At 45.7% G+C, this 26,568-nt stretch overlaps 2 protein-coding genes across 6 annotated transcripts in view; both read left to right on the forward strand.

Annotated features, from left to right (window-relative positions):
* The first annotated feature begins 1,356 nt into the window (after positions 1-1,356).
* On the forward strand, positions 1,357-8,874 carry QARS1 (glutaminyl-tRNA synthetase 1). The gene is made up of 24 exons (XM_055558699.1): positions 1,357-1,513; positions 1,658-1,805; positions 2,175-2,284; positions 2,427-2,502; positions 2,715-2,779; positions 3,331-3,384; positions 3,510-3,570; positions 3,911-3,982; positions 4,901-4,986; positions 5,163-5,249; positions 5,691-5,790; positions 5,905-5,983; positions 6,059-6,167; positions 6,267-6,397; positions 6,504-6,596; positions 6,705-6,842; positions 6,930-7,017; positions 7,107-7,250; positions 7,361-7,465; positions 7,630-7,722; positions 7,837-7,964; positions 8,058-8,124; positions 8,199-8,324; positions 8,736-8,874. Exons 1-24 carry the CDS (start codon positions 1,397-1,399, stop codon positions 8,784-8,786), a joined length of 2,328 nt encoding a protein of 775 aa, XP_055414674.1. The 5' UTR covers positions 1,357-1,396; the 3' UTR covers positions 8,787-8,874.
* Positions 8,875-10,043: 1,169 nt separating this feature from the next.
* Positions 10,044-26,568, forward strand: part of QRICH1 (glutamine rich 1) — a 42,487-nt gene continuing 25,962 nt past the window's right edge. For 2 of the 5 annotated variants that reach the window (XM_055558693.1, XM_055558698.1), the window contains exons 1-2: positions 10,044-10,219; positions 19,555-19,884. In XM_055558693.1, the coding sequence (XP_055414668.1) occupies positions 19,576-19,884 (309 nt within the window). In that variant the 5' untranslated portion in view covers positions 10,044-10,219; positions 19,555-19,575. Of the gene's footprint in view, positions 10,220-10,492; positions 10,903-11,706; positions 11,767-19,554; positions 19,885-26,568 lie in introns of those variants that run through there. The other 3 variants (XM_055558694.1, XM_055558695.1, XM_055558696.1) reach the window with 3 other exon arrangements.

Genomic DNA, 26,568 nt, shown 5'->3' on the forward strand with positions numbered 1-26,568 from the left:
GTAAGGTAGGGAAGGGTGGGGCAGGGCCCTGCAACCGCAGTGGTCCATCCCTGCCCCCAAGCCTGAGGGGTCAGTGTTACGATAAGCCCAGCATGTGGGCCCTGCTAGTACCCCTCAGCCTGGGCTGGAGTTAGGGGTGGTGGTGAGCAGGAGCTCCTGAAGAAAGCTAACTCGGTGACCAGAGTTGGTTATTTTCTATTGGAATAATAGCACAAGGACCACGTGGGGTTACTGGTCATGGAGAGGGGCCTGGAGAGCTGGGTGTGAGGCCCTGCAGTAACGGTGGAATTGCTAAGCTGGGTGTTGGTGCTGACACGCTGCTGGAGGAGGGTCTGCTAGGTGTGGGCAGCAACAGGATTGTCCTGGGCCTTCACTGGGTGCAGCCCTAAGTGTCTGGACCCTGGTGGGCTGCATGTGCTGGATGCACTGCTCAAGGGGCTCTGTCCCCCTCTGACCATAGCTCTGCTGCTGCTGAGCCTGCCCCATGACCCTTCCCCGGGCCGGGCCACCACACAAGGCTTCTGTGAGCCTCAGCACTATGGCCACTGCCACTTCTGCATTATCAGGCTATTCTCCTTGTTTCCTCCTCTGTCCCACCTTATCTCAGCTTTGATAAAACATCCTGTTCAACATCTATATATGAATTTCAAGGTCTGATCTTGTGGTCCTCCTGACATGCATGCTTTGGTAAGGGTGCTAAGTATGACTTTTTTTTTTTTTTTTGCCTCACCGCGTGGTTTGTGGGATCTTAGTTCCCCGACCAAGGACGCAAACCCAGGCCTTCACCAGTGAGCTGCAGAGTCCTAACCACTGGATCACCAGGGAATTCCCAGAGAAGATTTTAAACCAAATCATCACAGAACGTTTTGAGGTCCCTCCTGGCCAGGTGTGTGGTTAGGTGGGTGCTGAAGAAGTGAAGTGCCAGACTAGTGGGGCCCATCATATGGGCCATTTCAGACATTCTCTGGAATCTTTGACAGGATTTCCCGGGCTTCATTTTGTTCAACTGTTTCCATGACAACTCCAAAGCTGCGACGTCAGAAAGATGATAGGGACTCACATATTCCCAAGAACAGAACTGGGATGGTCACGAGGGTTCCAGGGCTGAAAGGGAAAAGTCGAAGAGCAAAGGCCCGTGTCTATGTTTGTTTCCTGATCCGCGGCAAAGCACCTCCTAAAAGTCCGGTCGCCACTACGAAGACGGAAGCGAAGCGCCCGGAAAGGCCGCCCTCAGCCCTTTAAATGGAGCTAGTAACCCTAGAGAGCCCCACCCCCTCCCGCCAAGGAAGGACACTATTGGCTCTCCCTGACAGCATTGCTCTCCTATTGGTCCGTGGGCTAATGCCAACGTTCAGATTGGCCCCAAAGTTTTCTTTCGGTTTCCGGCGTCCCAGCAATGGCGGCTCTGGACTCCTTGTCGCTCTTCACTGGCCTCGGCCTAAGCGAGCAGAAGGCCCGCGAAACGCTCAAGAACACGGTTCTGAGCGCGCAGCTACGCGAGGCGGCGACCCAGGTGCCAACCTAAGTCCCTGGCCCCGGCTGCCGACTGTGCCCCAGCGCAGCGCCGGGTCGGGTCCCAACCCCAAGCAGCCCACCTTGTCTTGCCCAGGCTTTTCTTACTGGGAGTGGGGCTTATCTCTGACTCCTCTGACCCCAGGCGCAGCAGACTCTGGGCTCCTCCATCGACAAGGCTACCGGGACCCTGCTCTATGGATTGGCCTCCCGACTTCGGGATCCCCGGCGCCTTTCTTTCCTCGTGAGCTACATAGCCAGTAGGAAGATCCACACTGAGACCCAGCTGAGCGGTGAGACCCCTCCCAGACCTGCGCTTCCACCTCAAACTTCTCTCAGCCCAGACCCCTTTCTGTCGCTTCTGAGAAGTCCCTCGGTGTCTCTCTAGATTACTAGTTCTGCCTTCCCCTCTAAACCGAGGCCCTGGCACTGACAGATGGAGAGGGCCACCTCCGGTGAGACTGACTTAGAGAAACCTAGGTCTGATGAGGAATTTCCCTCAGAACACATGCTTCTTTCCTGAGGCCTCAGAGCTTCTCTAGAGGGGCACGACTTAATTTTCCAGGAGCCAAATTTGTTGGGGTTTCCTGGATGGATTAGGGTCTTGTCTTCTTATTTCTTGGAGCTGAGATGCCACAAATTTGTTCGCTCTTCTTTTTCAGCTGCCCTTGAGTATGTGCGGAGTCATCCCTTGGATCCCATCAACACTGAGGACTTTGAGCAGGAATGCGGTGTGGGCGTTGTGGTGACCCCAGAACAGATTGAAGAGGCCGTGAGTCTTTCCCCAGCCATCAGTTGCCTCCTTAGGACTGACCCTGAACAGGAGTGGCTCAGCTTTTCCAATCAGGAAGACCCCAGGGTGAGAGTGTGGGTTCCTGGAGCATTTCTGAACCACACGGTTTGGCTTTCTGTAGGTGGAGGCTGCCATAAATCGCCACCGAGCCAAGCTCCTGGTAGAGCGTTACCATTTCAGCATGGGGCTGCTGATGGGTGAGCAGGGCCTGGGGCAAGGGACTATGTTCTTCTCGATGGACATGCCTTTTCTTCTGGGGATGAGTGAGAGGGAGGTGGGAGAAGGAATAGGAGCACCTTAGAAGTGGTCTCGCTCTGGTTTCTGAGGTCAGCCAGGCCCTTTTCTTGGGAAAGAGGATGGGAAATGTCCTGCTTTGCCTTTTTGCATCTCCTTCTGTCCATGTTTCTAGGAGAGGCTCGGGCTGCACTCAAGTGGGCAGATGGCAAAATGATCAAGCATGAAGTAGACATGCAGGTGGGTGCCTCTTTGAGCTGAAGCAGGCAAAGGCCCTGCCAGAATGTCGAGTCCACTGAGGGGTACACAGGGCTGGGAGGGGAAGAGAGCCTGTTCCTCTTCTCATGGTGGATAGTAGTGCCTAGGGTAGAGGGAGGAGCACCTGGCGAACAATCAAAGACCCGGGCTCCTGGGTTATGCCTAATTTGGGGTGAGTTGCTTTACTCTGAACCTCAGTTTCCTCATCTTGTAAATAGGGGTGATGTGGCCTTCATCTCAGGATGCTGGCAGAGAATCACAGGAGGGTGATGGCTGAGGTAGATGGCTTACCTCGATGCTGGCCCCACAGTTCCTCTGTGTAAATGGCTGTTTCTGTCACCTGAGCCTAATATGGACCCTCAGGAGGGAAAGAGTATTTGAGGCCACAGAAACATGTGACGAGCAGAGGTGGGATGGGCTAGGTAGGTTTTTCAAGGTGGTGCCGGTAAATAGGCCCAGGAGCCCTTTGGTGGGTGTGTGGGTGGGACAAGTCATGGCGTCCTGTCCCAGCTCTGACTCTGGTCTCTGCTCAGGTCCTCCATCTTCTGGGTCCCAAGACGGAGACTGATCTGGAGAAGAAGCCCAAGGTGGGACTGAGCACGGTCTGGGGTCCCTGGGGAGGAGGTAGGGTAGGGTGAAACTTCAGTTTGGGGAAGGGGGTATCTGAATCCAATAATCCTAAGACCGTGACCAACTTTTGAACTTCTCTCAGGTGGCAAAGGCTCGGCCAGAAGAGACAGACCAAAGGACAGCAAAGGATGTGGTGGAGAATGGTGAGAGGCTTGAGGCTCCTGTTGCATTCAGCTCCCTGATTTCTGGGTTTTCCACCTGGTGGATCCTTACAGCCCAGTCTCCTCAGGCTGTCATTTACTCGTCTGTCTTCTGCTGCAAGACTGGAATTTCTGATGTTTCCTTCCTTTCCTTTACTCAGAAACTAACCAGAGGAGGCCTGAGGAGTCTGGCTATGTATCTCTTGTTTCTGGGGTTGGAGGAAGAGGGGACTGCTTGGTTCTGTTCTGGTTACAGGATATGGATATTATTGACAAGCACTTCCTGGAGCTGGATGTGATAGCTGTATCCAGAGAATAAGTTTTCCTTGTTTCTTCTCTGCAGGTGAGGCTGTTGTTCAGACCCTGTCTCTGATGGAGCAGCTCCGAGGCGAGGCACTTAAGTTCCACAAACCTGGTGAGCAGGCAGATTGAAAAACTCTGTGGAGGGCTGGATCTTGTTTTTCAATTTTATTAAGTATAGTTGATTTATAATGAGTAATTTCTGCTGTACAACAAACCAACTCAGTTATATATTCTTTTTCACGTTCTTTCCCATTGTGGTTTATCACTGGATGTTGAATATAATTCCTTGTGCTATCCCATAGGACCTTGTTGTTTGGTCATCCTACGTATTACAGTTTACATTGCTCATGCCAGACTCCCATTCTCTCTCTCCCTTTCCCCTCCTCTCCTTTGGAAACCACAAGTCTGTTCTCTGTGTCTGTGAGTCTGTTTTGTAGGTATGTTCGTTTGTGTCGTTATTTAGATTCCACATGTAAGTGGTATCATATGGTATTTGTTTTTCTGACTTTCTTCACTTAGTATATGACAATCTCTTCAAGCCTGTCCATGTTTGCTGCAAATGACATTATTTCATTCTTTCTGATAGCTGAGTAATATTTCATTGTATCTATGTACCACATCCTCTTGATCCATTCATCTGGTGATGGACATCTAGGCTGTTTTGATGTCTTGGCTATTGAACGTAGCCAGGGTAAGGCTATTAAATGTAACCAAGACAAGGCTATTGAATGCTTTGAGTATAGTGGTGTGTGTATCTTTTCAAATAATAGTTTTGTCTGGATACACGCCCATGAGTAAGATTGTTAATTCATATGCAACTCTCTTTAGTTTTTTGAGGAACCGCCATACTATTTTCCATATGGCTTCACCAGTTGACATTCTCAATATTGTAAGAGAGGTTCTTTTTCTTGTGCCTCCAAGGTCTTAGACCAATTGCTGGGTCTTAGTAGCAATTCTTATAGCCAAGTCCCTGGGGTTGGAAGCCCTGGGCTGTAGCCTGGTGTCATCAGGCTTGTTCTGGCCCTGGCAGGTGAGAACTACAAGACCCCGGGCTATGTGACCACTCCTCATACCATGGATCTACTGAAGCAGCACCTGGAGATCACCGGCGGACAGGTGTGTGGCAGTATTAGCAGGCAGGCTATGCCATCATCACTTGCCTGCGGTTTGGGCTGCCTACATGCTACTCCACCTTACCTGTCCTGATGGCCTCCCCAGGAAGGGTTATCCTTTAGTGTAGTCTAAGCTCTGACCTGCTTCCTCTTCCTCTGCTCCCATTCCCCTAATCTCAGGTTCGTACCCGGTTCCCGCCAGAACCCAATGGAATCCTGCACATTGGACATGCCAAAGCAATCAATTTCAATTTTGGCTATGCCAAGGTGAGTGTGTCTGGGGACCTGGCAAGCAGGATGACTGCTTGTTGCTCCCATGAGCAGGTACCAGAGGGGTGTCTTTCCCTACTTTTCTTGCTGTTCCCATAAAGTGTCCCAGAGCAGAAAGAGGCCTTGAAGGGGATACCTAGAAATGTGTGACAGATACCTCGGAATCCACCCAATTGGGCTCATTGAGAAAAAGATCTTGGTGAGGCAGTAAGTTCAAATCTGGGGAAATTCCCAGTGCCACTTCTCGGAGTTAGGATGAGACTGTGTTGTATCTCACATTCGTATGAGATGCCTTGTTTAGGGCATTTAGATATAGGAAGGTGAGTGAAAGATATTTTCAATTCTGACATGGGTGAGCTCTGAGAAGGTCCCAGTTTAATGAGCTGGATCGTAGGAGCTGATGATAATGGGAGCTCACAGATACTGCAATTCTCCTAGGCCAACAATGGGATCTGTTTCCTGCGCTTTGATGACACCAACCCTGAGAAAGAGGAAGCAAAGTTCTTCACTGCCATCTACGACATGGTGGCCTGGCTGGGTATGGGCTGGGGAGGGCCTGGGCCAAACTGATTATCCATGGGCCTCTCACTGGGCCACAGCCTGCCATTGGGTGCTCCTGCCTGGTTGCTAATACTGTCCCATTGTCCCCCAGGTTACACCCCTTACAAGGTGACATATGCCTCCGATTATTTTGACCAGCTGTATGCCTGGGCTGTGGAGCTTATCCGCAGGTGAGGCCACAGTATGGAGCCAGACAGGCTGACCAGGGTGCAGCCATGCCGGGCATTCACACCCCTTCCTCGTAGGGATCAGGCCTACGTGTGCCACCAGCGAGGAGAGGAGCTCAAAGGCCACAGCCCACTGCCCTCACCCTGGAGAGACCGTCCCATAGAGGAGTCGCTGCTGCTCTTCGAGGTGGGGATCTGGGGGTGCAGTTGGGTCTGGGTGGGCCAGAATGCTGGGAATGAGATGCCGTCAGGCTGAGTTGCAGCCCGAACCCTTGTTCCCGCTCAGGCAATGCGCAAGGGCAAGTTTGCTGAGGGTGAGGCTACATTGCGGATGAAGCTGGTGATGGAGGATGGCAAGATGGACCCCGTGGCCTACCGCGTCAAGTACACGCCGCACCACCGCACAGGGGACACCTGGTGAGCGTGAGCTTGGGGTGGGCTTGCGGAGTTGTGGGGTGGCGGGGTGGGCCATGGTCGGGCAGAGCGGGGCTGGATGGTGGGGCCCACTGCCTGTGCCCTGCAGGTGCATCTACCCCACCTATGACTACACGCATTGCCTCTGTGACTCCATCGAGCACATCACCCACTCACTCTGCACCAAGGAATTCCAGGCCCGGTGAGGGAGCTGGGCCGGTGGGGGGGGGCGGGCCAGTGGGATTCCAGCAGCCCTTCCGGCAGTCTGTCCTGGGTTGGAGGTGGCCAGCCCTGACTCTGCCCCCCCCAGACGCTCCTCCTACTTCTGGCTGTGCAATGCGCTGGACGTCTACTGTCCCGTGCAGTGGGAGTACGGCCGCCTCAATCTGCACTATGCTGTCGTCTCCAAGAGGAAGATTCTCCAGCTCGTGGCGGCTGGCGCTGTGCGGTACGTGTGGCTTTTTGGCTTATCGAAGGTTGGCGGCACTAGTAGCATGTGCTGCCAGTGGCCTTCTCATCCCCTCCTTGCCCACAGGGATTGGGACGATCCCCGGCTCTTCACGCTCACAGCCTTACGACGCCGGGGCTTTCCGCCCGAGGCCATCAACAACTTCTGTGCTCGGGTATAGCCCAGTGGTCTGGGTGGGCAGCTGGGGGCTGAGCACAGCAGTGTGTGGTCATGGCTGCGACTGAAGCTGACCTTTCCTGCTAGGTGGGAGTGACAGTGGCACAGACCACAATGGAACCACATCTGCTAGAAGCCTGTGTGCGTGATGTGCTGAATGACACAGCCCCTCGGGCCATGGCTGTGCTGGAGCCGTTACAGGTGGTCATCACCAATTTTCCTGCCACCAAGGTAAGTCTCCTTCAAGGTGTGTGTGTGGGGGGGGGGCAGGGGAGGGGGTGTGCACCTGGATTTGGGTGTGGGCATCCCAGTGCCTAGTGTGACTCACACTTCTGCGCCAGGCCTTGGACATCCAGGTGCCCAACTTCCCAGCTGATGAGACCAAGGGCTTCCATCAGGTTCCTTTTGGATCCACTGTCTTCATTGAAAGGACGGACTTCAAAGAGGTGAGTTGGGGGTGGGGTGAAGGGTCTGGTTTGCTCCTGAGCTCAGTCCTGAGGGCCCATCATCCCTTCTTCAAACCAATCTCTGCCAGACATAGGGGTGGAAGAAGCCTCTTGTGTTTCTGACCTTTGTAGCCTCTTGTGTTTCTCCACCTTCCTAACTCTAGGAGCCAGAGCCAGGCTATAAGCGCCTGGCATGGGGCCAGCCCGTGGGCCTGAGGCATACAGGCTACGTCATCGAGCTGCAGCATGTTGTCAAGGTGAGAGCCAGCTGCAGGCTTCCTGCTGCAGTGCCTGCTGGGGTGAGGATCTGGTGCAGCGTGCAGTCCTGGTAGTGGGGTCCAAGTCTGATCACAGGCCCCGTGACTTCCCAGGGCCCCAGTGGCTGTGTGGAAAGCCTCAAGGTGACCTGCAGGCGCGCAGATGCTGGTGAAAAGCCCAAGGCATTTATTCACTGGGTATCACAGCCTCTGACATGTGAGATCCGCCTCTACGAGCGACTGTGAGTGAGCAGAGCTGGGGTTGGGGCAGGTTATGAGATGGGCATTGCTTGCTGTGGCTGCCCAGTGCAGTCTGACCTTCACTCTGGCTACAGATTTCAGCACAAGAACCCCGAGGATCCTGCTGAGGTGCCCGGTGGATTGTTAAGTGACCTGAACCCGGTAGGCTCATGGGGTATGGGGTGAGGGTGGTGGGCCTTTCTGGCTCGATAGCCACCTGAGTTCTCTGCCCACAGGCCTCGCTACAAGTGGTGGAGGCTGCGTTAGTGGACTGTTCTGTGGCCCTGGCAAAGCCCTTCGACAAGTTCCAATTTGAGCGCCTTGGTTACTTTTCTGTGGATCCAGACAGCAACCAGGGACAGGTGCTTGAATCTACCTTTCCACCACAATGCCGGTGGTAGCCGCCATTCTCTACGCCAAGCACTATGCTGACATTTCCTTACTTAATCCTCCCCACCTGCAGTGGAATCCACGTTCCACTGAGGAAATAGGCTCAGAGGTTAAGGCTATGCATAACATTTTCTATGAACCCTTCCTTACTTATTCCTCAAGATAGGAGGCTGGCATAGGGATTGTTATAACTCTTACAAAATGGAGACCCAGAGCCAGCCAGTCCTTTAACTAAAGTCAAAAAGTTACTGAGAACTAGAGTTCTTTGGCGCTCAGCTCCTCTGGGATGAAGTGAGGGTTGGAGTGGGGTGTCTGGTGAGACTCACCCGGGCCTCCTGGCCTGGTTCGGGCTTGGTGGTCATTCTTGCCCCTCTCTCCTCCAGCTTGTCTTCAACCGAACCGTCACACTGAAGGAGGACCCAGGAAAAGTGTGAACTGCAAGTCCTGTGGACCTACCTCATCCTTTTGGAGGCTAGGGGTACCCAGACTCCATGTCAATAAAGAACAGCTAAATCCCCTGGAGTCTGTGTATTATCTCTCTGCTCTCCTAGCACCCGAGGGCCTTGGAGTCATGCCGTGGGGTGGAGGGAAGGTATACTGCACACAGAGCAGTACCGACAGCTTTGAAATCACCGGTGCACTTGGGGGAGAGGCCTGGGCCTGACTGGTACCTTCTGCTCCTAGTCTGAGGGAACCGTGGGTCCTGGATGCTGCTGCACCGTTAGAAGCCCTGTGTCAGAGGAACCTAGAAGGTTTGTGTCTGCCTGCATGCCTAGGCAGATGGAGAGGTCTGGCTCCTAGTCCAATCATCCAAAACTATTGAGCACTTACTATGTGCCAGGCACAGCAGAATGAGGAAGACCTGTGTGGTGGCCTTCTAAGTCCACCATCTAGTTGGGGAGACAGAGGGTGACCAGGCATTGTGCAGAAGACGTGGCCCTGGGGCCTGTGTGACACTGATCCGGGGTTCCTGATCCAGCCTGAGCCTCAGAAGACTATTCTCAGGAGGTGCCTCCTGAGGGGAACCCCAAAAGACTAGGGGTTTGCCAGGAAGGAGGAACAAGTGCAAAGGTCCAGAGGCCTTTTTAAGAAAGAGTATATGGCAGTCTGTTCCCCTCTGGGGCAGTGTGGGCTACTGGTGAGGCCCACATGTGCCTGCAGCTTTAACACCATCCACATTTTCCCTGTATACAAACACCGGACTACCCGAGGCCCGCTTTAAGGTGGACTGGGCTGCGGAAGGTTCAAGTAGGATGACAGCAGATGGAGGGTGAGGCGTGGGTCCCAGATGCTAGGGAGTCCTGGAGGAGAGTGACCTGGGGCTTCCCAGGTGGGTTGAGCAGCTGGAGGCGCCGGGCCTAGGTCAGAGGTTGTGGGGGCCACCTTAAGTAAGAGGCCGCTCTCCGCACCGCGTGAGGCTGCGCTAAGGAGGCCCGGGCAGGCGGCAGAAGGGTCCTGAGACTAAGCTTCAAGCCCCGGCCTGCCCCGGCTCCAAGGCTAGGCCGATCTCCGGCCCTGGCTCCGCCCCACGTGGAGGGGCGTCTGAGGGCGGGGCGCTCCGCCTTACACCCCAGGCTCTTGCCGCTACTGCAGCCCTACGCTCGGCCTCTCTCCTCGGCAGAAGCGTTCCCTTTAAGTCTGGCCAGGAGGCAGCCTTAATTCTCGCGGGATTCGACGCGCCAATTATCGCGAGAGAGGCTTTCGGCACTCATTGGCTGTGAGGGTTGAATGTAAGATGGCGCCCAGGGAGCTGTGAGGGGAAAATCCTGTCGGTCTTGGAGCGGCGACGGCAGAACCGGGGCCCCGAGCGGTGCGGCGGGGCCGGCGGGTAGAACGGCGGCGGTGGCGGCGGCGGCGACGTCGCCGGGTGAGGACTCCAGTGGGGGCAGGGATGCAGCGGGGTTGCGGGCCTGAGACAGCGGGCCCACCCCACACAACGGCGGGCGGGGGCGGGCGGGCCGCTGCCGCTGGGCCCAGGAGACCTCGGGGCGGCTCCGGAGCCGAGAACGTCCCTGGGCTCGCGCGCCCCCGCCCCCTGGGTGGGGGAGGGGCGGCTCGGGGATTCGGGTGGGCGCGGCGCGCGAATGCGCGCTGGTGGGCGCGCGCGGCCGGGCCTGTTTATACGTTCGGGCGCGCGCGCGCTGTGCGGCCCTCCCGGTGCGCGTGGCCGCTGACGTGCGCGTTCCCGGCCCGGATATCTCGGCTCCTGGAGCTGCAGCCCGTGGGCCGCAGCGGCTTCCTGGGGCGCGCGCCCAGAAGTCGAGGGTCGCGGGCAGGCGCGCGCCGTGCTGTTGGGTGGCGGCACCGGTGCGACGGCGCGCAAGACACCCCAGCTGCGGGGAGGGGCGGCGGGCGGACGGGCGGCTTGCAGTTTAAAGAAGGTTGTGGGTTGGACCCTTGCAGCTCAGGTGACGTCCCCGGATCGCCGGGGCCTAGGCCTGAGAAGAAACCAACCTGCTTTGCGGGCTAGCTTGCGGCCCCGCTCCTCAGCGAAGTGGGCGAGATTGCTGGTACTCTTCAGAATGCGGTGTCCCGAGGCCCATGTGCGGGGTGGGTGCTTGGAGGGTGCTACCCTGATTCTGAAACCGATCGCTGTTTGTCTGAGGGCAGCGAAACCCCTCGACTTTTCTCACCTTGTTTTGATGCTTTGTGTTGGAAAGGGAAGGCAAATCCTAGAAGGCCCGTCAGTGATACCTGTTTTCTTGTCATTAGAAAGTAATTCTTCATTAAAGCGCAATTCTTACACGTCACCTCTGTGCGCTCCGGAAGGGGATCCGCTTCTGTGGACGCTGTGAAACTACCCGAGCTCTAAAATGCCGCTTTAAATCCTGAAATGCAGCCTTTTCCTCTGTGTGGTTGGGAGGGGCTTACTTGTACTCTCTTAGGTTAAAGGGCCCGCTATTGCTCAGCCAAAAAGTTGCCCAGAACAGAATTGAACAACCCGAGTCAGTGTTTTGCCTTCTTTCGTAATTCTGAAGATCCTCAGCAGAAATTCCTGAAATCTGCCTGGAAAAGTCGCTTTTGATTTCACTTTAGGATTTCAGTCCTTTTCAGCGTGTTTTTTTTTTTTTTTTTTTTTAAATCCCTGCACTGTGTTCTGGTTCCAGGGAAAATCTAGGTTTGTTCAGAGAAATAGACACTTCTTTTTTCTAAGTCGGACTATCTGCTAGTTTATGTTTTACAGTCTTGCTTCATTAAATTTAAGGGAAAAGAAGCTAAGAGGAACTAAAATTAGCAATCAAATTTGAAAATGATGGGGGTAGTTTTTCCTAATATACGATATTATCTTAAGAACATGTTAAAATTTGAAAAGAGGCTGGGGATGGAAGGACTTCTTTGTTCTGTCTTCTTCAGAATGTTACAAGTCTTAAGAACTCAGGACAAGCAGCAGAAATGTATGCACCATGGTGACTGGTGAGTTAAAATTATTCATATGCTGGGAATATGTGTGCAGTTTTTTTCCTGATAATATTGAAACATTACAAATCCTGCCAATCGTTCTGGGTGCTGTCTGCCAGAAACGACTTGGTGCTAGAAAATTGAGTATGTGGGAGAACTGCATCTTCGAATCCAGCCAGTTTGCTGCTTGAACAGTTTTTTCCTCTTAAACTATGTCAGTGCAACTTTCAGGCTTTAGCATGACAAGGCATCACCTTTTCAAAGGATCAGAATGTTTCAAAGACAAGCAGCAAATTTATCTAGGATACACTTAAAAATATTAATATACCAGTTAAGCCTACTTTTTCTGAAAATTTTAACCATTACGTTTGAAGTCTGCATTTTAAATTGGTGTCTGTAGATAATACTTTTCCATAAGCTCATTAGCTAAAATTTCCCCATTACAAGATGTCCTACTTCCACTCCTCTGTGATGCATAATTAGTGTGTCTCTCCATGAACCTCTGCCTTTCCACAACCCCTTTCCACATATGTTGCTATTTTAAAGAAAAGATCAAATAGTGATTGAAGTTTCATGTAAATTTGAATTGCTCCAAAAGGTAACCAAAGTTAAGGGGCTTTGGGTGTGGCTGTCCTCCATCATGACAACTTCAGAATCAGTGATTTCTTCCTTCAGGCTTGCATGCCTTCTTTAAGTTGAATCAAATACTAGTTTGTTTTTGATGTGCCATGCATCTTGCTTGTATACTTTTTAAATGGCCAGCCTCTCTCTGTAATGGTCTTTTTATTTCTTTGCTTCAGAATGAAATGTTAGGTGAACTCCTGTTCTTTTCCATTTCATTATAGGTAGTTGCCCTGCATTTTGTTCCAGATGTTTTAAGTCCAGGCTTCACTTAAATGCTTAGCTAGTTTTTTCCTGTCACATTGCATTGTGCTTTCTAATTGTAAGTGCATGAAGAAATGATAGATTAACCCCTTGCTTTGCTGAAAAGGGGACAAGAATGGTCCTTTGGTGTCACACTTTAGGCTAGTGCACAACTGTATGTAGAGCTGCTAGGCTGTGTCAGAAAGCTCTTTTTTTGGCATGTGTATGTGAAATATCTATCTATACATATTAATTCAGTTGGTCTGTGTACAATCTAGTGAAAAAATTTAAAGTGAACCACTGTGTAACTAGCACCTCTTCAAGAAATAGAATAATGCCGGCACTTTTGAACCTTTCATGAGTCCCTTCTTGGTTATAGCTTCTCACTCCCTAGGGACAGTTACTATTCTGATTTCTGTAATAATCCTGTTCTTTGTTTTTCTTTTTACTACCTTTGTATCCCTCGACAACATAGTTTTATTTAATTTTGAATTTTATATAAATGGAGTCATGCTGTTTGTATCTTTTAGCATTGTGCTTGTGCTTTGTATCTTTCAGCATTGTGTGCAGCTGTGGTTCATTCATTCCCATTTCTGTGTAGTAGTCTGCTGTTCGAACAAACCATAATTTATTCATTCTATTATTGATAGACATGTAGATTCCCTCCAGTTTGGGGCTGTTAACAATACTGTTATGAACATTCTTGTTTATGTACCTTTGTATGGGTGTGTGTCGTGTACATGTAGGGATAGAATTGCTGGGTCATATTTTCAGCTTCACTTAGATAATGCAAACAGTTGTACCAGTTTACATTTCGTCAGTCGTTGGTAGGAATGTGAATTTAAGTTCCTGGTTGAAAGTGTGTTGTCCAAAACTAGATCCATAGTGAAAATACCCCTAAATGAGGAGTTTCTCTGTCTAGTGAATGTCCTAATGGGCTAATTTCTATCACAAACCCTATGGTGGATTGATATCTTTAAGAATAGAACAGTGTCTCCCAATTTACTTCTTTGAAATGATTCCTTAGTTGTTAATTAGGACAAATGTGACTGTGACTCTTGACTCCTTAAAATGGAAATTGATTTTTTTTCCTTTGGAATGTGTTCTTCAAACCAGAACCAAGCTATCAGGATCCATTGCTAGTAGATGTGAGCCTTGAGAGGGAGCCCAGAAGCATGACCGTTGGGTAAATAGGAAGAGGAGGGCTCTGAGGCAGCTCTGAGCATCTTCTCTTAGTTCATCACATGTTCAAGACCCACTCTGCAGAGCTGCATGGGGGAGCCAGGAAGAGCTATCAGATTTGAGGGCACTCAAGAAGGGGTGATTCCCCTGAGCACGTAGGCCTTCCCGTGGTACCTAAATAGAAAAAAAAAAAAAAAAAAATCAGCAAACAGAAATGTAGAATTGTTGCTTTGGAGTGACTTTTTCCTCTTGTGGACTAGAGGTAAAGTAATTGGAATGATGATTACTGTGGTATAGTGAGGACCTGCTCTTAGTTCTTGTAGAAGGAAGTACAGGGGAAATAACCCATAAAAATATGTGCGGTTATAGGGAAAATTTCCTGGGTCTGTTGGTGGGGGGTTGGTTCATCTGTTTATTGTTTTGCAAAGCAGCTGTACTTAAAGTATTCATTCAGAAGCAAATGCTTAGTTACAGACTGTACCTCAAAGAGCTGCAGAGTGTTTCCCCCTTCATTTCTCACTTCCAAAAATTGAGAGTACTCAACTATCCCTCCAGCTTCATGTTTTTCAGAACTATTTTAGTTAATCAGTTTATTTATTGCTCCTCACTTAAGTCTTTGCCTTGAAGCTAATTAAGAATCTTGTTTCTCTGGGAGTTATAAGTTGAAGTTTCATAAAGTTTATCCATTTTTCTTTCTCTGTTACCAAGGCTCAGCCTTTTGTATCTTGTGAGCAACATCTTGAAGTGAACAGTCTTCATTATTATGCAGACTTATGTAGCTTGATGGTTTTGTCTTTCAGAGTTCCAGATTTTGAGGAGGGGGGGGGAATCAAACTATGATCAACCAAAATTGTTTTGTGTGTCTCTTACTGTGGTATAACCACTGTACAAAAAGGATTATTTTTTTTAACTTTTTTTTAATTTAATACAAGTTGTGGAAAATGCAGGAGTGTATTAAACAGGAAGAAATTTAAGTCTTCCGTTATTCCACATCACCCAGGCATAGCTGCTGTTATGCCAGTTTTTCTTCTTAGGTATATAATTAAGCCATACCAGGATATATAAATACAATTGTATTAGCCTTCTTTTTCACACATAATGTACTTTCTGTGTCATTACATTTTCTTAGTTTGAAACCACACATTTTGGTTGTGGGAAAGTAGATCTTGTAGGTATTAATATGCTTTTAAAAATTTTTTTTAAAGTTACTATGTTACAGAAAGATCTGCTGAATCAACAAAAAGCTTGGAAGCAAACAGACCTTTATATGAATTTGGTGTATAATCAGAGTTGCATTTTAAATCATTGGGCAAAGAAATTTCAGTAATTTAGTAAATGATACAGGGACAAGTTGTTGGGTCTTTGAAAAAAATAAACTTAAGAGTTTTACCTCAGGTGATGCAAAAGAAATTCTAAATCAAAGCATTTGATAAAAGATATACTATAAATTAAAAAATTGTAGGTGAATAAGTTTATGGTAAAGGTGGACTTTTTCTGAGCATAAAAACAAAGAAATATCACTACTATTGAGAATTTCCTTAATTTATCTCAGTGTTGTTTTTAATCACTGTCTGGTCTCAAATATTTAAATGTATTTCTGAAGCCTTTTTCTCCACCCCCTTCTAAGCAGTACTTTTGTATCAGGTCAAATGCTGACTTAGTGTACTTTCATTATTGGGATGTGTTGGTCTGGTAGATAATGCCAAGTGAGCAGGTTAAAAGGACAAGAAATGAAGCCTTGTGTATAAATGAGCAGATTGAAATGTTGTTTCAAATTGGGCTTTTCCATTATATAATTTTTAAGTTCTGCATCGAATCCATTATTTGTTAATATTCTTTAGCTTCCTCTGATTTAGTGGTTCTCAGATGATTCTGTGCACTTGTATAGCCAGTGAAGAACTTTCTGGAAGCTTAGTGAAAGGAAAAAGCAATGGGAATTGGAAGTAATGGCTTCTGCTTAGAGCCAACGATAGACTAAGCTTGAAGCACTGCAGAGGGTTTTATACTTGAGAGTCTCAGCTACTTAAAATACATGGCTGGCTATAAACCAAAAGGTGATTTTGTCATAGGCTATTTCAAATATTTTCATAAGAACAGAGAAGAATATAATGAACTTGTTTATGAACCTTTATCAACATTTTCTAAGTTTTATAGAATTTTTCCTAATTAAAACTGTTGGTGTTTTCTTTTTTTTGATGGAAACTTAAAGAATGAACTTTGAGGCTTTATAGCAGATACTTTTCCAAGGTTTTATCCCATTCTTTCTGAGAGATGAGTGTTTTATTTGCTGTCCTGCTTAGGGAATACATTTATATTTGGACTATTCTTGTGGTGAAACTGATCGTGACAAAAACTAAAATATGGCTGGCAGAGGTTAGTGAGAGGAAGGTGTTTTAAATGCCCTAAACTTACCTTTCCTAGAGGATAGATGAGTGTTTAAAATTCATAGATCAGAAAGCAGAGGTCATAGCATACTTAGCTGGTTTTACTTTTCATTTTATACCTTCCTGTACTATTTGAGCAGTTTTCCTAAAAACAATAGGTGTGTTACTTTAACCCTCCCCCCTAAAGCGTCTGCCTGCAGTGTGGGAGACCGGGTTCGATTCCTGGGTTGGCAACCCACTCCTGTACTTTTGCCTGGAAAATCCATGGACGGAGAAGCCTGGGGTGCTGCAGTCCATGGGGTCGCACAGAGTCGGATGGGACTGAGCGACTTCACTTTCACTTTCAAAAAAACAAAGACAAAAAATAGGAAACAAAACCAGATGGAATTCTACACTGAAAACTGAAGAAAGCTTGATTCTGGGAAGAAGAGTTGGTATAATTCTGCTTGTACTTAATGTCAGACTTCAGATGAGGTTTAAGCCTCCTTGATTACTGAAACTTGAAAGAGTGAAGGGAAACAAGGTCACTCCGAAGATTTTGTGGACTACCTTTACCAAGCGGTATTTGTGTGAAGGTTTCCGATTCTGTAAAGTTAACTTACTCTGTTTCTTTGTGCTTGTTCATACTTACCTTCTCCCAGATTTGAAGCAAGAAAAGGGTTTTTTTTTTGGCATGATTTTCTATACTTCTTAAAAAATTGCTTTGAAACAATAGCTACCATACTAGCACAGACAATCTTCACATTTCAAGCCATCTCTTAAGTATTTTACAGGAATACAACTAATTATTGAAAAAAATGAATTTGGAGAAGTGTAAATTTCAGTTGCCCCCTGCTGGTCTTCTGTAATGGAGGTGAAAAACTGAAATATGTACCGGCATAGTAAAGAACTGGTAAATGGTGGTTCACACAATTCTCTCCTTTATCCCTTTTTGAGCAGAAGGTTGTATGTACTTGAGTATTAGGGTCACATACTGTGAACTTTGTAATGTTATTAGATCTATAGTATGAGAGATGCTTCGTTAGGAAGTTTCAGTTATGATGCTCTCATCAGAGGGAAGGTTTGACACTGTCTGTGCCAATGTGGTTAGTGACTGTGGATCACCTGTGCTGGAGTGGCCTGCTCTGAATATGAAGTGCTTGGCCTTGAGTGTGTGCATGCCGTTGCTTTAGTTGGGTCTGATGCTCTGCCACCCAATGGACTATAGCCTTCCAGGCTCCTCTGTCCATGGGATACTCCAGGCAGAAGTACTGGAATGGGTTGCCATGCCCTCCTCCAAGGCATCTTCCCAACCCAGGGATCAAACCCATGTTTCTTAAGTCTCCTGCACTGGCAGGTGGTTCTTTACTGCTGCACCACCTGGGAAACCCTGATGCTGCCCCTGTTTTATGTGCCATGGGCATTATTGATAGTTTAATCTTGAAGTCTCGTAGCAGACCTCCTAATTTTCTGTTCTGGGAAAGATAACTGAGAGTCTCTGCATCAGGGAGAAGGGAGACCTGGGCAGGAGAGGTAGTTAGAAGAGATGAGAAAGGGACAGATAGGAGTTAAGTTTCAAACGATAAGAGGCCATCAGCAACAGCTTCACCTTTCACTCCCCTGACCTGTACTTGGCATTTTCTGTACTCTGTTGTGCTTGGGGTTTCCTCACTCCTGTTGTGTGGAGGCTTCCCTGAGAGTAGTGGTCTAGGCATCTTAGACAGGATAAGGTATACATAGTATTCTTTATTTATGGAGAAATATATTTGCAATGTATTATGGGCCTCATAATAAAAGATTTCTTGCTGGGGTCTGTTCTGTTTGAAAGTACCTGAATATAATTTGTATACTATATACTTAAACAGCATCCCACAGAAGTATTACCAGTGTCAGGAAATTAATAGGAGTACGGATCATATTTTTCCTTTGGTCTCTTGCCCTGAATATATAGTGGGTTTTTTTTTCCCTTCAGGGTATAGATTAACCATTTACTAGGGAAAAGCAGAAAATTTTATTGTTGTAAGTTATACATGTTACAGGAACAAAGAGTCATAATCCTTCTTGTTCCACACTGAATTCCAGATGCAACAGATAAGTACCTACGTGTGTCAGCCATTCAGAGAGGACCAGGATACAGTCTTGTCTACTAGAGTTTAGAGCCAGGTGGAAGATAATAATGAGAGGATTACCCACCCACTTTGTATCTGTTAACAGAAGACAGCATCTGGGCAGTGAAAGACTGATATTTCTAGTCTGATGGCTCAAGGGAACAAATCACTTTTTTAGACATTTGAGATTGACTGAGAGTCTTTTTTTGGGCAAAGAGACTCACTTGGTTTATGTTACTTTCATACCCTTTCATTGCTTCTGTTTGGGAGGTGGTAGTGGTCAAGAGAGAATGGTATGAAAGTGTACAGGACACTCAGCATTCACGGATAGATTGCGTGGTTGTCCCCCAGCTGCTTGAGGGCTATTATCCACCCCTGTACCTTAAGGTAAACACCCTGATGAAAAACTTGCAGAACTGATTTCTGAGTTTTAGAAGTGACCTAGTTACTTAAGGTACTATTCAATTTCCGTCTTCTACTTATTTAAGTGGTATTAGTTGATATTTATATGGCACTGTCTATATGTCAGGTACTTTTGTAAGTGCGTTACACATATTTAATCTTCATGTCTATGGTGCAAATATTATTTTAATCCCTCTTTTATAGACAAAACCATAGTTAACTGACTTGTCCAAGATAACACAGCAAAGGAGAGTTTGAGCTGGGTTTTAAACCCAAGAAGTTGGGCTCCAAAATCCATGCTCTTAACCAGTAAGCTATGCAACAAAAGAGTGTGAGCAGTTGATAGCAAAATGAGGTTTTGTGGTGTTTAAGGGAGTGGGGGAGATGAACACATCCCTTGTGTCTAGGGTCATGCCACAGCTAGGTGGCATACGTGTCCCTTCAGTGTAAAACATAGTTGGCAGTGGAACTAGAGCATATTGGTAGGAATCCCAGCTCCTACCTTCCTTGGAGTCTTCTGATGGTTACAGAGTAGTGTTGCCTGTGGCTTTCACTGTCTAGTGCTTGATTCTGCAGAGAAGATGGGATTGGCCTGGCCAAGTGCTGGGTGGAGAGTGTGTTTTCAGCCCATTTCATCCAGTACTGTGACAAATGCTTTTGTTTTTTGTTTTCAGTATGATAGTTTAAGAAGTGTTAATGGAAACAAATTTCAGATGCCAATAATTGAAAAAAAAAGGTTATTTAATAAAATTGTACTTCGGATTCCTTATGTATGCGGCTGCCCTGAATATTTCCCATCCAATGCTAGAATGGTTGCTCTGTGCATTTCAGTATGTTAAAACCATGGCATAGTTTTGATTTCTGTTCATTTATTTTATTCCTAGGAACCCTGAGGACTCTGCAATATGAATAATTCTCTGGAGAACACCATCTCCTTTGAAGAATACATCCGAGTGAAGGCGCGGTCTGTCCCGCAACACAGGATGAAGGAATTTCTGGACTCGCTAGCCTCTAAGGGGCCAGAAGCCCTTCAGGAGTTCCAGCAGACGGCCACCACTACCATGGTGTACCAGCAGGGTGGGAACTGCATTTACACAGACAGCACCGAAGTGGCCGGGTCTTTGCTTGAACTTGCCTGTCCAGTCACCACGAGTGTTCAGCCTCAAACCCAGCCAGAACAGCAGATCCAGGTTCAACAGCCACAGCAGGTTCAGGTAAAGGGGAAATCACTGTTGAGGTGCATCCTATTGAATGGAATTTGCCATTGCGTTTTTGGTTAGTAAAGCATCACATCTGTGTACAAATGTCAGAGGTTATTTTCACTAAGAAGAATATTCTATTTTTCAAAACATATTATTTTACATGAGGGCTTTCATCGTTAACACTAAAAATATTTGGCACTTCTGTAAACTGAACTTACCATTTACTTTGGAGAATTGAGCAGTACAGACATGAAGAGGTCTTCTGGGACTGGATTTGGATATGTCCCAACGGCATATGACCAAAGCTTCCCTTCTTGTCTGTGTCACCCTGAGCCGATCAGGAATATAGGAGGGCTCATCTTAGCTCATTACTAAAAGTAGAATATTTTAAACTTTTTTTTTTTTTAATGGAAAGGCTATTATATTTTAGTGACCTTCATTTAGTTGTATAGTTCCATGACTCAGGTCACCTATAGATTTCTAGGCCTGCATTTGATATACGCCTCAAGAGATAATACTAATTGATAATAAGCTTACTGAAGAAGAAGAAACTTAATACATTTATTGAGAAGATACAAGTTGTCTTCTTTAGGGAGTCCTTATGTGAACTGACTAACACTTTCACACATGAAACTGAAAGTCTCCTCCAGTTACAAATGCTGCTTTCTTGCTACTTTCTACTGTGGTTCCATATCACTTTGCCCTCGATGATTTCTACCAGGAGAATAGCATAGGAAGTGGAACATGATGGAGAGGCCGAGTGTGAAGATGTGTGTTTGGTAAGATAGAAGACTTTGCTCCTTAGCAAAGTAAGTGGGTGTATTGGAAGGACCTGAGCTCTGGCGTTACATTCCTGGGTTTGAATTTGACCTGACCTCTTATTTGTTAATATGATCTTAATCTTCTCAGTTCCAGTTTTTTCATGTGTTGGTAGGGATAGTACCATTCAGTGAGACTGAAAGAGATAGCAGGAAAACATCTGGCACGTGGAGGGATGAAGTTGTTAATTCTGATCTTTATGAGAAAGGAAGGATACAGGAAAAGTAAAAAGAGAAGGCTGACTTGTCAGTTTAAGAAATTATTCTAAAAAAAAAAAATTATTCTGTTATCTATAGCTTGGATCTTTTTCATAAGATTAAAATAGTTTGGAATTTGACTTTAATGTGTTTTTTGAGACTTTATATTCAAGATGGCTAATTGAGATCACTTACTAGCATCATCATTGTAACCCAAACCTCTTGTAAATGGACGAAGAAATACAATAATAAAATCCATGAGAGAGGTTCCAATATCATGGACTCAGATTTTCCCATTCTTAGTGACTACAAAGATACTTAAAAATTTTTTTTCTATCCGTGCTGGAAACAAAAAATGCCATCAAAAATCCCACTAAAACTTAACTTTTAGAAATTGCGAGTCACTATATTGTACACCTGTATCTTATAAAATTATATAGTAGCTATCCAACCTAGATAGCATATTCAAAAGCAGAGACGTTACTTTGCCAACAAAGGTTCGTCTAGTCAAGGCTATGGTTTTTCCTGTGGTCATGTATGGATGTGAGAGTTGGACTGTGAAGAAGGCTGAGCGCTGAAGAATTGATGCTTTTGAACTGTGGTGTTGGAGAAGACTCTTGAGAGTCCCTTGGACTGCAAGGAGATCCAACCAGTCCATTCTGAAGGAGATCAGCCCTGGGATTTTTTTGGAAGGAATGATGCTAAAGCTGAAACTCCAGTACTTTGGCCACCTCATGCGAAGAGTTGACTCATTGGAAAAGACTCTGATGCTGGGAGGGATTGGGGGCAGGAGGAGAAGGGGACGACAGAGGATGAGATGGCTGGATGGCATCACTGACTCGATGGACGTGAGTCTGAGTGAACTCCGGGAGTTGGTGATGGACAGGGAGGCCTGGCGTGCTGCGATTCATGGGGTCGCAAAGAGTCGGACACGACTGAGCGACTGATCTGATACTTCAATAAAAATAATAGGGAATGATTTTTTTTTTTAATCCACTAAATCTAAGAAATTGCTACAAGAGAGAAAGCAAACAGCATCAGGTGATAGAGGAATTCATGTAGGAGAGAAACTTTTACGAAAGATAGAGCAGTTCTTAGGGTCCCCTAACCTGAGAAGCTGGAACTTCACCAAGGATTTCAAAGCACGTTTATGTGTTGGTATACATAATGAGTAGCTACCAGGTATAGGATGAAAGTGGCTCTGCTGATCAGTGAGGAAAAGATATATTCTATTAGTAGAGTAAGGCATCTACTCCTTTTTTGGAAATAAAGTTGGATATCTTTCATAATACAAATTAGGTCCAGGTGGGTTAAAGAGTCAGATAAAAAGAAAGCAATGAATTATGAAAGGGCAGTATAGAAAGTTTTTGTGGTTTTTAGGTTGTGAAAAGCCTTCCTAAGGAAGAAAGTAAACTCTAAAATAGTTTTCCTCAGTCTTTTTTTACCCTGAAAGAATCTTTGAACTAATTCTGAGGTCTCAGGGAACTCCTGCATAAAACTTAATTGTATATACAGCTCATGGAATCTTAGCTTGATCAGCAGTTGATACAGTAATTGAGTAATAATTATCAATGCTCTTTTGGTAAAAATTGTATTTTTTTTCTGTGTATCTACATTTTGGCTAACTTGTTAGGCTACGTTTTATGTGTGGTTCCCTTTCTCACACAGGTCATTGATTTTAATTCAAGTTATTTGTGTAGTTAGAGTAAACCTCATTTTTTCCTTAAAAAAAATTTTTTTTTCTATTTGAAGGGGTTTTTGTTTTTGTTTATTCAAGTAGTCCTAAAAATCTTATTATAAATTTCTACTGTAAAAGTTGCTGAGATATGGTTTGTGGTATATGATATGTGCAATAGCAGTCCCCCCCTCCCATATTTAAAATTAAAAATGACCTTTTAAGGGAATTCCCTAGAGGTCCAGTGGTTAGGGACTCTGAACTTTCACTGCCAAGGGCCTGAGTTCAGTCCCTGGTCAGGAAATTAAGATCCCACAAGCTATGCAGTGCAGCCAAAAAAACCCCCTGAGTGTCTTAAATATGATAAAAACTTGTTTGTTTTTTTAAAAAAAAAAAAAAACTAAACCAGATGATTTGCATAAATATATGACTAAAGATACAACTTTATGTAAGACTGAAAAAACATTTTCTTTTTGAGTGATAGCAGGCTCAAATATGGGCCTAGCAATTATAAAATTATTTTATACACATGTTGGTTTTTTGATATCTTTTATAGGTTTATATATTCTTTCTTTAAAGTATATTTTTGAAACTAAAATAAGCACATGGGACATAGGAAGGTTAACTCATCTTCCCGTAGCTAGCATTTGCACTCAAGCTGTTTTAACTCGAGTCTGTGCTCCTAACTACTGGTTCTACTACACAAGGAACATGCAAAATAGAAAAAATAATTAGAAATATGAACAAAGCATATAAATAGGTAGTTCATGGAGGAAGAAATACAGATTGTACTAGTAAGCATATGAAAAGACACTTCATGCTTCTGGTGACTATGGAAGTGTAAGTTTTTAAAATGAAATATGTTTTATTTATTAGATAGGAAAACATTTATGAAGAGTTTACCCAGGGCAGTAAAGGTATGAGAGGATAAATTAGTGGGATTTTCTTGACAGTTAATTTGGCAATACTTGTCAAATGTATTAAGTATGCATACCTTTGGCCTTACATTTGTGTTCACAGATAAATGTGTGTATAAGGATATTCAGTGCTGCATTACTTATAGTAGTGCTACTGGGAACAAGTCACTTTCAGTAAAGGAAATGGGAAATAATGATACATCTGTAGTATATTGTCCTGTGTAGCTGGAAGAATGAGGTGGATCTATGTATGTTGACAAAGTGGGATGTTTAACAGATTGTAGAGTGTTATAAGCAGTTTAGTATCACTGGCTTTTAACATATGTAGAATGTGGTAGTCTTTAAATAGTAGTAATAAAGCCTGAGAGGAATTGAAGGGGTAGGAGACTAAGAAAGAGTTCTTGAATTATTAAATTATTTGATTATTTAAATTATTAAATTATTTGATTAAACATGAACTTCTTTGTAATTAAAAAAAAAGGTGTTGCTTGGGAATATTTTGCTTTGAACTTGTGTAGGACTATGGTTTTTTAACCTTTTCTTCTCTTTCCTAGACACCTCCATGTATTTGTGTTTAGGTGTAAAGCCCTTTGCTAGATGCTTAGGGACAACATCGAACAAGATGAAGCTTCCTGACCTTGTGGAACATGTATTATAGCTGGGAGGGGTAAGATGATACATAAGATTTTAAAAAATCTTGTTATATAGTGATAAATGAAAAAGAGAAACAGAGCAGATGCAGGTGGCCAGGGTGATCCTTAATACGCTGGTGACATGTGAGTTAAGACCAAAGAGAGTTGGTGAATGAGCCATATGGCTATCTGAGGAAAGAGCATTCGAAGTCAGAAAGCGCTAAGGCGGGGAGCCTGCTCGTTTGAAAAAACAGCAGAATGGCTGTGTAAGTAGAGTGCACTGAGTAAAAGGATGAGACTAGAGAGGCGACGTGTCCACTGAAACACGGAGCTGAGCAGGCCTGCCTTCTCAGTTCAGTTGTTAAGACTCTTTGCCCATAGTATTGTGTCTCAACCTAACCCTTTTGATAAGAATGTAAAATTATGCCTATCTTAACGTCATTTGAAATTTCAAAACACTTTATTGCTTTGAGGGCAGAGGCACTTTTCTAGATTACCTTAAAAAAAAAGTGATAAAATTAGATTGCTTTTTTAAAACCATCTGTCACCATCCCAGAGAGTTTGTTCTGCCCCCATAAATTTCTCATCTTTCCAGTCTAGAAGCAGCCACATAATATTTGACAAAGTAATTATATCCCTAGAATAGTTACAGTGAATTGATGGGAGAGAAAGGTGTGTGTCAAAGGTTAATTAGAGTAGCTGTCAGAGTAAAACTCACTGTGTCTGTTCAGTCTCTGTTCCTACCACCCTCAACAGTTTTGGCCCCCAAATGTGGTTTCCTCCACAATGACCAGTTCTCCATACCAGCTGGCTTGTGTATAATTCAGTTCAGTTCTGACACGATTTGCTTGGAGTTGGTGTCAGATCCCCACAAGTTAAGGGGTCAGTTTGACACAACTGCCCCCCCACCCCCACCCCCAGTTCAGAGTTGCCAGTCCCAGATTATCTCAGCTGTACTTCTGACTAACTGGCTATAAGTTGCGGTTCTTCCTATCCCTACTTGGGTTTGATGATTTGCTGGAACAGCTCACAGAAGTCAGGGAAACACATTACCAGTTTATTATATAATTAAGGAAATGATAAAGGATATGGATGAACAACCAGATAAAGATACACATAGGGTGAGGTTCTGAAGGGTTGTGAACACAGGTGCTTCTTTCATCATGGAGGTAGGGTGTACCACCTTCTCGGCACATGGATATATTCACCAACCCAGGAGCTCCCTAAACCTCTTACTTTGGAGATTTCTGTGGAGGCTACATCATGTAGGTATGATCGATTAGTAACTCAATTTCTAGCCCCTCTTCCCTTTCCAGAGAAAGGGGGGTGGGGCTGAAAGTATCAAGTTTCTAGTCTTAGCTTGGTCTTTGAGGTGATGAGCCCTCATCCAGGAACCCACCAAGAGTCACCTCCTTAGAACATAATATGGTCCTAGCATTTATATTATCACTTCGAAAATTACAAAGGTCTTAGGAGCTCTGACGAGGAATCAGAGAAAGGACCAAAAGTTGTTATTTCTCATTATATCAAGTAGCATATGTTTATTTAAGACAGGGGGGTACTATCTGAAGGCAAAAGGTAGCACTCTCATGTAAATACCTTAACAGTTTGTACAATACTAGGAAAGGTTTAAGTTTCCTGTTGTGGATAGGTCTGCCTGAGCTAGGTGAAAATGGTTCATTTGGAACTTCACGTTCAAGAACCCTCTTGAGTTGGGTACTTCCTGAAGCGTACGCATGGAATTAAATCTGTGTGCCAGAGAGAAGACCCACTGGTGAATTCTAGGAGTGATTCTACTTAGCACCCACAGAATTGGTTGTTTCTTCCCTGCATTTCTCTCCAGGGCAGGAACTGAGGCTTCAGATAAGGCTGGTTCAGTCTGGTCCTACTCAATATAGGATGCTTTGAGGAAGGGGATTTCTTAGCACTCAACTCTTTTGTTGTTAAAAGTAAAGATCTCAAGGTTCATAGATCAAAGTGCAGCTCTTCTTCATTTGTCATCCCAACTTCTGTCCCTCTTCCTCTTTTGCTGTTGCACATTCCCTCTGTGCTGGTATAGTCACTCCCTAACCCATCACCGGGAGAAGAAAATGGCACCCCACTCCATTACTCTTGTCTGGAAAATCCCATGGACGGAAGAGCCTGGAAGGCTGCAGTCCATGGGGTCCCTGAGGGTCGGACTGAGCGACTTCACTTTCACTTTTCACTTGCATGTGTTGGAGAAGGAAATGGCAACCCACTCCAGTGTTCTTGCCTGGAGAATCCCAGGGACGGGGGAGCCTGGTGGGCTGCTGTCTATGGGGTCGCACAGAGTTGGACACGACTGAAGTGACTTAGCAGCAGCAACCCCTCACCACCATGTAGAGTTGCTGAGAGTGAGGAAGAAGGTAATTACAAGCCAGGCTTGGCTCTTAGACAAAGATGAGTTTGATCCTCCTCTGATTCTTTAGATATGT

Source organism: Bubalus kerabau, chromosome 20 (assembly GCF_029407905.1).
Source record: "Bubalus kerabau isolate K-KA32 ecotype Philippines breed swamp buffalo chromosome 20, PCC_UOA_SB_1v2, whole genome shotgun sequence".
Lineage (NCBI taxonomy): Eukaryota > Metazoa > Chordata > Mammalia > Artiodactyla > Bovidae > Bubalus > Bubalus kerabau.